The 12,150-nt window shown below is 54.2% G+C and overlaps 2 protein-coding genes across 7 annotated transcripts in view; one reads left to right on the top strand and one right to left on the bottom strand.

Annotated features, from left to right (window-relative positions):
* The first annotated feature begins 5,310 nt into the window (after window positions 1–5,310).
* On the top strand, window positions 5,311–8,330 carry DNPH1 (2'-deoxynucleoside 5'-phosphate N-hydrolase 1). Its single transcript, XM_027126831.1, has 4 exons — window positions 5,311–5,722; window positions 7,206–7,274; window positions 7,456–7,554; window positions 7,710–8,330. The coding sequence occupies exons 1-4, from the start codon at window positions 5,311–5,313 to the stop codon at window positions 7,814–7,816; spliced, it is 687 nt and encodes a 228-aa protein (XP_026982632.1). The 3' UTR covers window positions 7,817–8,330.
* Window positions 8,331–8,376: 46 nt separating this feature from the next.
* Window positions 8,377–12,150, bottom strand: part of CUL9 (cullin 9) — a 38,245-nt gene continuing 34,471 nt past the window's right edge. For 4 of the 6 annotated variants that reach the window (XM_027127307.1, XM_027127309.1, XM_027127311.1 and 1 more), the window contains 9 exons: window positions 11,842–12,006; window positions 11,511–11,674; window positions 11,050–11,143; window positions 10,449–10,523; window positions 10,190–10,300; window positions 9,955–10,072; window positions 9,492–9,625; window positions 8,804–8,877; window positions 8,381–8,723 (listed from right to left, as the gene is read on the bottom strand). In XM_027127307.1, the coding sequence (XP_026983108.1) occupies window positions 8,525–8,723; window positions 8,804–8,877; window positions 9,492–9,625; window positions 9,955–10,072; window positions 10,190–10,300; window positions 10,449–10,523; window positions 11,050–11,143; window positions 11,511–11,674; window positions 11,842–12,006 (1,134 nt within the window). In that variant the 3' untranslated portion in view covers window positions 8,381–8,524. Of the gene's footprint in view, window positions 8,724–8,803; window positions 8,878–9,491; window positions 9,732–9,954; window positions 10,073–10,189; window positions 10,301–10,448; window positions 10,524–11,049; window positions 11,144–11,510; window positions 11,675–11,841; window positions 12,007–12,150 lie in introns of those variants that run through there. The other 2 variants (XM_027127306.1, XM_027127308.1) reach the window with 2 other exon arrangements.

The following is a 12,150-nucleotide window of genomic DNA, read 5'->3' as shown; positions in this document are numbered from 1 at the left end:
AAGAAACATAAGGACGTTTATTTTTGTCCTTACCGTAAAAGTATGGGCAGTGGTTACTTTTGGAGGGAATGAGGAGGCTGAGATTGGGATTGGGCACATGGAAACTTCTGAGTGGGAGAAGCTCTATTTCTTGACATGCATGAGTGGTGGTTATAAGAGTATTTTATTATACTTCATTTGCCTTAAGGTGGCTTTCTGCTGGTGAGTTTTATTTTAATATTAAGACATTTTTATTGGTGTATCCAATGAAGGAATGAATGAATGGGTCTGGGCATTGACCATCCATGGTTGCTAACATCAAACAAGAGAGACATCCAGACATTCTGTGCCCCGTGATGGGAGCACACACCACCACCTGTGACGTAGTCTAACCCCAGATTGAACCTGAATCTGGTCACGCCTCTAGATCCAACTCCAATTTATAGCACAAAGGAACACTTTAAATGGCACTACAGGTATATCATCAGTCAACTCCAGACTGTAAGAACCTCTGCAGGACAGATGAGGGGAGGAGAGAAGATATGCAAGGGGAACGTGTTGATTAAAATAGACTTAAAAGGCATGTCAGCCAATCACAATGTGTGGACTTGATGTGGCTCCTGATTTTATTATTATTACTTATTTATTTATTTTTAATATTTGTTGTGTTTCTGTGAGTCCGGAATCAAGGTGTGTCTCTCATAGGTTGTAATCAAGTTATTTATTTATTTATTTGGCTGTGTTGGGTCTTCATTGCTGCGCGTGGGCTTTCTCTAGTTGCGGAGAGCGGGGGTTTCTTTTTTGTGTGTTGCGTGAGCTTCTAGGTGTGGTGGCTTTTCTTGTTGCAGAGCACAGGGTCTAGAAGTGTGGGCTTCAGTAGTTGTGGCTGACAGGCTCTAGAGCGCAGGCTCAGTATGTGTGGTGCACGGGCTTAGTTGCTCTGCGACATGTGGGATCTTCCCAGACCAGGGCTCAAACCCGTGTCCCCTGCATTGGCAGGCGGATTCTTAACCACTGTGCCACCAGGGAGGTCACGTGGCTCCTGATTTTAAACAGATAACTTGTAAACAAACATTCATAACATTTATAACATAATTGGATATACCAATAAAAACAATTCAAATTTGAACATGGATAAAATATTTGATGACAAGTAAGAAAATCTTACTAAATTTTTCAGCTCTGATAATAGTATTATCATTATATTTTTTAAAGAAAAAAGAGTATCTTTTAGAGACACATTAAAATATTTACAGGGCTTCCCTGGTGGCGCAGTGGTTAAGAATCCGCCTGCCAGTGCAGGGGACGCGGGTTCGAGCCCTGGCCCGGGAAGATCCCACATGCTGCGGAGCAACTAAGCCCGTGCGCCACTCATACTGAGCCTGCGCTCTAGAGCCCACGAGCTACAACTACTGAGCCCATGTGCCACAACTACTGAAGCCTGCGTGCCTAGAGCCCATGCTCCAAAACAAGAGAAGCCACCATGGTGAGAAGCCTGCACACTGCAAGGAAGAGTAGCTCCTGCTCGCTGCAACTAGAGAAAAAAGCCCGCACGCAGCAACGAAGACCCAACGCAGCAAAAAAAAAAAAAAAAATTACAAATGAATTAATATGATCTTCAATTTGCTTTTTCTCACAACTTCTTTTTAATTCATCTGTATTTGTTACAACTTTTAAAGGAGGATGTGACTTGAGCACTACATTTCCATTCACAAAACTTACTCTCAGTTACTTTTCAAACAGCTTTACAACATGCCTAGGTAGGCTTATAATCTTGCTACTCTAAACAATACTTTTCTTTGGAAAACAAGCCCTATGTATGGATAGTGACTCCCATCAAGTTGTTCAGTTTAACACACTAATTTCTAGAGGCCTGGCACATGCAGTTGATAACTACAGGGGATAGAAGTTTTAAAAAGTAGATCCCAGAAGATGAAAAGTTGCTTTAACTAATATTTTTCTTTTAAACATCAAGGTATATGCTTCAGAACATTTCAGTGACAAAAGATTTGGTCTACTAAAGAATCCGCTTGATAGCTAGACACTTCAGACCACGAAGTTAACATAGGTTACATACACCTTACAACAAACGCTACTTCCGTCTGTTAAAATAAAATTCCATCTGTTAAAATGCCAATATGAAACTAGAAGAACTAGCTGTGCTTTAATGCCTAAAGTATCACAGTATCACACTTAGTAGAAAGAAATCTTATCTTCCCCTTAAGTAGTTGTCAAGCCATACAGATTTTTAAATGTAACAAAAAAATACCTGAAAACATATTATCAGAGGGAATGAAGACAGTGTTGAACACGTAGCCAATGTGCATCACAATAGGACAGCGAGGAAGTTGAATATGCATGTAGGTGAAACAAGATCATAAATTGGTCATAAATTGGTAATTGTTGAATCTCATTATATTGATACTACTTACTATTTTCAGTACTTTATTTTTGCCTTTTTAAAAACAGCGTTAGGGCTTCCCTGGTGGTGTAGTAGTTGGGAATCCGCCTGCCGATGCAGGAGACACAGGTTTGAGCCCTGATCCGGGAAGATCCCACATGCCGCGGAGCAACTAAGCCTGTGCGCCACAACTACTGAGCCTGCTCTTTAGAGCCCGTGAGCCACTACTGAGCCCATGTGCCACAACTACGGAAGCCCGCACGCCTAGAGCCCGTGCTCCGCAACAAGAGAAGCCACCGCAATGAGAAGCCCAGGCACCGCAATGAAGAGTAGCCCCCACTTGCCACAACCAGAGAAAAGCCCACGTGCAGCAATGAAGACACAACGCAGCCAAAAATAAAATAAATAAAATAAATTTATAAAAATAATTAATTAAAACAGCTTTATGAGGAGTAACTTACATGTCAATAAAATCTGCCGTTTGTAAGTGTACCATTTAATATTTTGTAAATTTATAGAGTTGTGCAATCTTCACTACAGTCCAGTTTTCGAATATCTCCATTACCCCAAAAGATTTCCTTGGGCCCTACCCTGCAGTCAGTTCCCACTCGCACCCCAGCCCTCCACTGCTCTGCTTTCTGTATCTCTAAATATGCCCTTTCTGGACATTTCACTTAAGTACAATCATGCAATAGATAGTCTTCTGCTGCTCCCTTTACTGTTATACAAGTTGGATACACTGACCTGCCCACCACCGTTGCTCCCCCAACCCATCACTTAGTGCCCTGTCCCTCCAACTCAGGCCTCTCTGCATTGAGGCAAGGATCTGAGCTGCCAGCCATGGCTGGCTCTGCATCCTCACCCAACTCAACTGTGGACACAGAACCAATCGCAGGGCTTTATATCGCATTTAGAGAAACAGACAAAATATCTCTCTCCTCTTTCTCCTTCAGCCTGAGGTGGGGATGCTAGGCACATCAGAAGTGTGGGAGCTAAGGAGACGGAGGCCGGCTTATTTTCTTGAAGACACCGAGGCAGAAACAAGGTGCTCTGTGTCTATATGTGCACGTGTGTTCCTCACCTGTGGCGAGAACCAGAGGACGGCATGACCGAGGGTAGGGAGAGTGAAGGAAGTTGCCTCTCAAGGCCTCTGGCACCTGAGGCCAGCCTCCTAAGTATGCACCTGTGGCTGTGTGTGCGAAGGTGCTGAGAGCACTAGTGCACAGCTGTGCACACACGTTTGCCCCATGGTTCATGTATCTTCGGAGCTGGGCCCATCAGAGGACAGAGATAGCCTAAGATGTCTTTGCCTTCTCTTTGTGTCTTTGCATTTAAAAAAAAATGGTTATTGTGTCTGCTCTGTCACCCCATGCTTTGATATTTTATAGTTAATCAGGAAGGATTCAGAAGAAACCTCCGATGATGCGCTCCTCTGGGGAATGGGATTGGGGTCTCAGGTCTCCCTTTCCACTGTGTACTCTCTCATTCCCCTTGAAGTTTTTGTCCTATATTTGTGTAATTTTCAAAATAAAATGAGGGAGAAATCATTGTTATTACCAGTGAGCCATGGTGTGTTTGCCTGGCTCCCTGCAGACTCTGCTTCTATTAGCTTAGTCTAGGGCTGAGCAGATTACAAAGTGCTATCAAATGCAGCTGCTCATTTAATCCACTCATTCATTCAACACATATTTGGTAAGTGTTTCCTATGTGCCAGGCACAGTTTTAGAAGCTAGGGATAAAAAAACAGAGAAAAATGCCTGCCCTTCTGGGGACTTACATTCTACTGAGTGTAGAAAGACATACAACAAAATTAATCAGTTATATGGTAATGAGAGGAGAAAAGACAAGGCACAGGAGGGTGATAGGGATGGGAGGCTGCCATATTGAAGAGGGTGGTCAGGGAAGGTGACCTGAACAGACTTGGAGGAGGTAAGGGAGTGACCAGGGAGCTCTCTGGGAGAAAAGGGCTCCAGAGAACAGCAAATGCAAAGGATCGGAGGCAAGAGCATGTCCAGCTTGCTTGAGGAAGAGCCAGAAAGGCAACGTAGCTGCAAAACACCCAGTGAGAGTAATGGAGCTGGGATGAGAGAGGCAAGCGGCCCCCAGGTCCCGTGGGGCTGGTGGGCCACTGCAGGGGGTTGGGGTTTTACCCCAAGTGAGGTGGGAGCCGTTGGAGGGTTTGGCTGAGGAGGACATGACCTAACGAATATGTTCACAGGGTTCCCCCGCTGGAGACCAGACTGTGTAGCAGGGAAGTGAGGTGACCCTGAGGAGGCTGTTGAGAGAGGTGGTGGAGGTGTAACCACGCAGGACCTTATGGGGTCTTCCCGGGACAGACCCCGCTCCCATATCCTCTGCTCTAGCTGCTCTCTGAAGTGCCTATAGGTAACGGTATCAGCACATTTTCTGAGCTGTTGGGCAGATGCTCAAACCACCACCAAATGGAAGAAATTAACCACCTGATGACCATGAGCTCGTAGCCCCCAGACCTGAGGGAACCTGAGGATTGATAATGTTCACCCCCGTGACACGGCCCGTTACCTCACCATCAACCAGTCAGAGAATTGTGCTCGAGTTAATCTCCTACCCTGGGACTCCCCTCCCTCGCCTGGCCTTTAAAAATGCTTTCCTGAACCCCAAAGGGGAGTTTGGGTTTTTTGAACGCTCCTGTCCTGAACTCCTTGCTTGGAGCCCTGCCGTAATCGCTGCCCTTTCCTGCACCACAACCAGGTGTCTGCAGAGAGGCTTTACTGGGGGCGGGGGGGGGGGGCGACCCAAGGTTGGTTCCCCAACAGGTGGGCGTCAGAGTCTGTATTTATTTGGAAAGGAGAAGCCACCCATAGAGGTTGCCGATAGATTGGAGGTAGGGTTTGGTGGAAAGAGAAGAGTCAAAACTGATTCCAAGCTTTGGGAGCTGAGGAGGTGGGAGGATGAAGTTGCCTTTGGCAGAGACGCGGTGGCCTGGGGGCGGCGGGGAGCAGTGTATAAGATCGGGAGGACCCCGCCTTCTGCCTGGACAAGTTAAAGAATTCCGGGAGGCAGTGGCTTCACACACGTGGGTACAGTTGACGTCTCCATTTCACAAGTGTGTACACTCCTGCACCGGAGCCCCCCGGGCTGGCCGCATCACGTGCCGTAGGCGGGCGCCCCCTGGCGCGGGGAGGGAAGTGCGGCGGCTGCGGCCGGAGCGCGCGGAGCCGGGCCGCCCCTCCTTGTACTTCGGCGGGAGCATCCCCGGCGGACGCGAGGACCGGGAGCTGTACGGGCGGATCGTGTCGCGGCTGCGGCGCTTTGGGGCGGAGCTCACCGAGCACTTGGCGGCCGCCGATCAGGGCGCGGGCGGTGAGGCTGCCGGGGCGCGGGGCGCGGACGGCCGGGAGGGCGAGGACAGGTCCGCCTCCTCGGCCCAGGCCCGCTCTCTTGCGGGGAAGCTCCCGGCAGGGCCCCTCCCCTGCCCGATAAGGAAAGGCTGCCCGCGTGCGTCCGACCTGTGAGCCCACTCTCCGCATTCAGTTACTATCTTGACCTTTGGGTCTTTGGAAAACTTTGTCGGGCTCTTTCCGGAGGCGTTTGTAGAGAGGAGCAGAACGGGAGTGGGCCGGGCTGCTTCAGCGAGATGCCTCACCCGCTGGCATCTCTCCCACCTAGGACTAAAGCTTTCCCTCCTGCTACCCCTCTTTGGGCCGAGGTATCAGCCCTCCCTCAGACCCGACAGACCCCAGCTCCCGCGACCACCGTCTCTCTCAGGCTCTCTGATCAGACTGTTACCAGTATGTGCTGCTCCTGTGGCGTGATTGGCCCGGAATCTGGCTGACTTTCTAGAAATGGTGCCAGAACTCTTGTACTTCTCAGAAAACCTTAAGTGTTTTCCCCTTTCCCCACCAGGGGCAGATCTAGGATCTGAGGGACCCAATGCAATTCTGGGCAACCTCTTTAAAGAGACGAAATCACAAATCACAATTGCTGGGGCTTTTGGAAGGGCCTGTGCAAGCCAGGGACCCTGAAGCTTAAGTCTTTTCGGTTTCAGGGTCTGTGCCCCCCTGCCTGGGCTCCCCTGTGCCCCCCTGCCTGGTGGCTCTCCAACTTTACTGTGCTCAACAATCATCTGCGGGAGCATGGTGAAAATGCAGATTCTGGGATAAAGCCTTAGAGTCTGTTTTGAAGAAGTTCTCCAGTTATTCTGCTCTGATCTGGGGGGCTGTGAGCCTCGTGCTCCTAGTGGATTTTAATCAAGCTGGAAAGCTGGGCTCCTTGCCCTGTGACCCCAGCGCCTCTCCTGCCTTGCTTGCCAACACCCCTACTGGTTACACTCTGCATTCCAGCACTGGTTCTCAAACTTACCTGGCTATGAGAATCACCTGGAGGTCGGCCTGGGCTCATCGACACCTGGGTCTTTGTAGTTTGGTCAGGTTCTTGGGTGGTTCTCATACCCAGCACAGTTTGAGAGCCTATGAGGCCCTAGTTTCCCTGCACGGGGCCAGCCTCTTGCTACTGCCTGCCTTTCCCCCACCTGGGATGCGATTCCTCCTTCTCTCCACCCCAATCACGGACCCACAGTGAATTAGTCCTTCCTTCCCTTCATCTCATCTGTATCACTCCCCTGGCCCTAATCACACATCCCCCTGCACAGGAGTAAATTTTTCTTTCGGGCTGTTTCATTTCCTCACTCATTTTCATGGAATCTTAGTGTTGGGTGGGCCCTTGGAGCTCATCTCTTCTGTCTCCCCGCTTCCATGAGCAGGGTGTGGCTGGGCAGGGGGTCGACATCAGAGGAGAGGAACTGAGGACCAGGGCGGGCCCTTGACCAGCTTTCCCTCAACCACAGGAGAAGAGGCTGCTGGGGGCGACAGGCTCATCCATGAGCAGGACCCGGCCTGGCTGCAGCAGGCAGAGGGTGAGTGGCGCCCCCCTCTGCCTGCAAACTCCCCTGGGGTCTTAGATCCCCTGGACACGCCTGGCCTCCCCACCTAGAAGGGACTTTCTAGAGCTCCCTCCCCACTACAGCCAGACTCTCATGTCTCCCTTACAAACCCAAGTGAGCCTTGGTCTCCTCTTTCTTCCCAGTGGTTGTGTAGAAGTGGCCCAGCCCTCTCTGGGTATAGGCTACGAGCTGGACCGGGCCGTGGCCCGCAGTAAACCAGTCCTGTGCCTGTTCCGCCCGCAGTCTGACCGAAGTGAGCACCCCCAGCCCTGGGTGGCCGCCCCTGCCTCCCTCTCCGGCTCTCTGAGGACCCCACCCTCCGCTCCTTCCCACCCAAAAAGGGACAGGAAAGGGAGGGGAGGGGGGAGTGTGGGAGGCAGCCACCTTCACCTCCCTCCTCCTTCCCAGTGCTCTCGGCCACGATCCGGGGAGCAGCCGAAGGCTCGCAGGTCCAGGTGTGGGGCTACGAGGCGGCAGAGGCAGCGGATCCTCCTGAGCGGTGGCTGCTCCCCTGACCCCACCACTTGACTTCACCCCAGCTTATTAAATTCTCCTGACCCCAGACTTGCTCTAGTACCATTCCTACCCCTTAGCCCCAGTACCAGATTCATGGCACGTTTACAATTCTAACTTTCCGTCTGTGTGAGAGTGGGGTGGGGGCAGGTCCCCCATAATATCCTCTTAACACCCCACTTCACTTCAAGATGTAGAGACCCTTTAAAGATCTACAGACCCCCAAGACGAGGATACTTCCTAACGCCCTCAAGCTCCCCCCAGGAACACTCAGGAGTGTGGAGGAAGCTGATCGATCATGGGAGTGGCCATTCCTCTCTGTCTCTGATGCAGGGCTGGGTCTGGGGCAAGTGGGCCAGCCTGTACCTGGCCCTGTTATCACGTGGACCTTTATTTCCCTTTATCGGTGTAAGTCACACAGGTCCGCCGTGGGCTTTCTCTGAGGATGGAAGTCTGGACGCCTGAAGAAAAGAGTAAAGGAGGAGGAGGGCTGGGTGTGTGCGATGGAGGGGGAAGTTGAAGTGGCCCATTGAGGAAGCTGTCTGGTCTGCTTCCAGAGAAGTATATGAAAAAAAGAAGTTTATTCAGTGAACAGAAGACGGTGCCACAGACACTGGTAACCGCCTACCCTCACGACAGGGGGAAGGGTGCACTCCTGAGCCCGTGGCCCCAGGACTCTGGCGGCTCCAGCGCTCCCTGCATCCTACCCCTCAATCGTAGCCCTCGTCGTCTTCCTCCTCGTCGCCAAAGAAGAAAGTCTCTCGGTCCAGGTTCTCAGACTCCTCATCATAGGAGAAGCTGTCATTGTCCAGCTCCTCTTCAAACTCATCCTGCTGCCACTCAGGCACATCGTCCTCGTCGTCGTCCTCCTCCTCCTCCTCCACCTGCAGCCCCGAGGAGCCCTGGGGCCTGGGAGAGCGCCACGCTCAGCCCCAGAGGAAGCCTAGCGCCTCCCACGCCCCCTCCGTGGCTCTGCCCCCTCCACTCACTGACTGCCGGGCACGTTGGATCCTTTCGCCTCCCAGGCCTCTGATGATGGGCTCTGGAGACCAACCCGGAAATCCTGGAAAGGAAACGGGAGGATGCGGGGAGCAGGAGAGTAGAGGACACAGGGCCTCTGTGCCCAGGCTCGCTTCACCCAGCGTCCTCTGAGGCCCAAGGGGGGCCCGGCCCCTGCCAGGAATGCCCCCCGCTCAGCACCGCCCTCCACAAGCCACTGCCTCTGTGTAATGTGACTCAGAGGTGGTCTCCAGGGACCCAGGATGCTGCGGTGAGGCACCACCCCCACTTCCCATGTATGTTCATGCCTTTTCTGCCCAAGTTACTACCAGTCCGCAAGCTCCCTGAGGGTGGGATTCCTAGTTTAGACTCGACAGCAGAGTGTTAGAGCAGAAAGAACCTCAGATCCCCTATTCTAGTGGATGCCAGTCCCTTGCCCCAAGTCCCAGGATTCTAAATCCCTATCTGCGAAGAATCTTCTGAAGAAGCTCTCCAAGTGATTCTGGGGAGCAAGCAACTGGCCAAATACTCTTGATCTGGGATAACCAACTCCATTTTCCAGGAAACGCCCGGTGGCTAAGGGGCAGGCCTGGGAGCTGGGATGAACGCCAGGTCCATTTGCCTTTGACGCCTTTCCTTCAGGATCCCCCAGGGCGGCCGGGCCGGGTGGGCGGCTACCTGGGTGGAGTGCTGCAGGATGGCCAGCAGCCGCTCCTGGATCCGCCGCAGCAGCTCCAGGCCCATGCTGAGGTGCTCCGCCCGCAGGAGGCGCAGCGAGGAGCCCAGGTCTCTGCAGCGCAGCAGGGTCTCTTCTGCAGAGGGGGCAGGGCACGGGGGCTCCCTCCCTTCTTCCCGTCCTTCCACAGATGCATACTGGACGCCCACTATGTGCCACCCACGTCTACTGGGGCCTAGCGCCTAGAGGTGGGGACGGGTCGTAACCAAAGCAAAGGTCGGGTGAAGGGCTGTGTACTGTGTACCTGAGGACCGGAACTTTGTAACAGTGATAAGGCTATGAAGGACAGGAAGGGGACAGAATAAAGGTGGGCAGCTGGCTCTGGTCACCCACCCGTTTGTGTGTCGGGGGTGGGTGCTGGGGGAGAGGGGGCAGGAGAGAGCACTGAGTGGGCAGGGGGCTCACCCAGGAGGATCTGCAGGGCGTTGGTGTGCAGCTCCAGGGCCTCGGTCTGCTGTTCCACCACGTCCATGTGCTCTGTGTCCTGGTTGTAGAAGCTGTACACGCAGGCGTAGGCCAGCACCTGCGGAGCCCAGGCCGCCGATCCCGCTGAGGCCGCCTCCCGCCAGCTTCTTCCTCCCTCTCCCAGCCCACCAGACCCCTGGGCACATCATCCCCCCCGCCCCGCCCCGCCCCACACCTTTCGAGCTTGCTCGAGACCCCGGCAGGCGTCGCTGAGGAAGGTGAAGGATCTGGGCGGGGGCACCTCGTGGATGGCAGACACGCGGTTCTGCAAGTTCACAGCAAAGTCCTGCGCAGGGAAGGTGGTCAGTGCCAGCACGCGCAGCCCCACCCAGTCAGGAAAGCACTCGTCCCGTTGGGACCTCTAGCCTCTGCCCGGCCGTCTGGCCCAGCCCTCTGACCTCCTCACCGACCCAGCCGTCTCCCCCGCTGCTCACCCGGGCCCGGTGATGGAAAGTACACCTCTCGTTATAGTCCTGGAACCGCTTCTCCTGGCGAGCTGCTTTGCTCACCTGGTAAAGACAGGTCGAGATGGCTGTCGGGTACTTGGCAGGACAGGATGAGGTTAATAATCAGACCAACTGCCATTCATGGAGGCCTTCTGATGCTTTACCCAGGTTTTCTCACTCAATTCTCGTAACTGTGAGGTAGGTCAGACTACCATCCCCTTTTACAGATAAGGGCGCTGAGGCCTGGACAGGTTAACTGAGTACACAGTGGGGCCAGGCTCTGACAGAGTCCTTGCTCTGCTCTGGGCTGGTGCTTCCTGGGAGCGCCCAGCCCGCCCCGGCCTCCTGTAGCCACCTCGGTGTAAGACGTCTGACTCCGGAGCTGAAGGTCTTCATGCACAGACCTCCCAAGATAGAACTCTCAGCACCCGTAGGCCCAGGTGGCTTCTGTCTTCTCCCCACTGAGCCTTCGCCCCAACAGCTGTTCGGCTGCTTGGGACACAGAGATGTCTGTGCCCAGGCCCTGCAGCAGCATCTCGTCCTCACTGCCCTTGGGCCTCTGCCCCTCCTTCCGGCGCCGGCCCCTTACCATGGCAGAGCAGTTGTAATAGTCTTTGTGATTTGGCTTCCAGGACTTGAGGCAGCGCCAGCAGAATCCATGGTTGCATTTGGCACAAGTCATGCTGTGGAGGAAGCTAGCTGGTCAGAGGGCTCCTGCCTCTGGCCAGGGCCACACCAGGAATGCCCAGGGCCTGGACTCACCACTGAAGATGCCCTGGTCCCCCTCATGCCCTCTTAGTCTCCTTCACCTGACCAATCCTTACTGACCACACCCTGGCTTCTGAATTCCCCTATACAGCGTGGGCTTCAAAGTGGGGGAAGGAACACTCAGATCCAGGGAACAGTCTGGAGGGTGCAGCGAAGGTGGCTGAGTAACTGCCCTTGTTTGCTGAGCTTTCGGGTAGGCCCACTGCCCCTTCCTTCCTCCAGGCCTCCCACCCTCTCCCATGCTCCCCGACCCTGCCGGTGCCCACAGTACCCCCTTCTTACTGCAGACACCCCTCGTTCTTCTCGATGGGAGCCTGACAGCTGGGACAGCGCTTGGAGATGAGCTTGGCCAGATGCTTGCTCTGGGCCTCCACGCTCATGCCATCGTAGTAGCCACCATCGTCCACCCACTGAGACATGTGGCCACAGCTGGCAGGGTAGTGTGCCTAGAGCAGGAGGGGCAGTGAGGACGCAGCCCACCCCTTACTGCAGGGAGGGAGGGGGAGGTCAGGTCTGGAGGACGGCAGTGTGGGGAAGACAGGGAAGAGTCCTTGTGGGTGGCAGGGAGAGGTGCGGATCCCGGCTCCAGGGCAGAGCCAGGGTGGGCACCCACCTCAGGGAAGCTACAGTTGAAGCAGGAGGCCCAGCCACACTTGGAGCAGCTGGTCCCACAGCCCAGGCCCTGGCGGCACAGGATGCGGTCGCAGCCCTGGGGGTTGGTGCACCAGGTCAGGTTGGCACAGCTCTCCACGTAGCCACGCAGGAGGGCCTTCTCGTACTGTGGGGACGCAGGTGCCACGAGGTGAGGGCCTGGCTCTCCGGATGCCACACCTCCGGGCCCCCCCCACCCCCACCCTCCCACCCCCACCCGGCACACTGCATGTCAGCCCACTCCCTGGGGCTGTGCACTGGAGCCTCTCCG

Source organism: Aethalodelphis obliquidens, unplaced genomic scaffold, assembly GCF_003676395.1.
Source record: "Aethalodelphis obliquidens isolate GAN/ISIS:26980383/991018 unplaced genomic scaffold, ASM367639v1 scaffold31, whole genome shotgun sequence".
In the NCBI taxonomy this organism is placed as follows: Eukaryota; Metazoa; Chordata; class Mammalia; order Artiodactyla; family Delphinidae; genus Aethalodelphis; species Aethalodelphis obliquidens.
Note: the sequence above shows the minus strand (reverse complement) of the source record. Positions and strands in the feature narration are given on the sequence as shown.

Coding starts and splice junctions, on each gene's coding strand:
- DNPH1 (XM_027126831.1), top strand. CDS start 5,311: ATGAAGTTGCCTTTGGCAGAGACGCGGTGGCCTGGGGGCGGCGGGGAG. Junction 5,723..7,205: donor CGCCGATCAGGGCGCGGGCG/GTGAGGCTGCCG, acceptor CCTCAACCACAG/GAGAAGAGGCTGCTGGGGGC. Junction 7,275..7,455: donor CTGGCTGCAGCAGGCAGAGG/GTGAGTGGCGCC, acceptor GTGGTTGTGTAG/AAGTGGCCCAGCCCTCTCTG.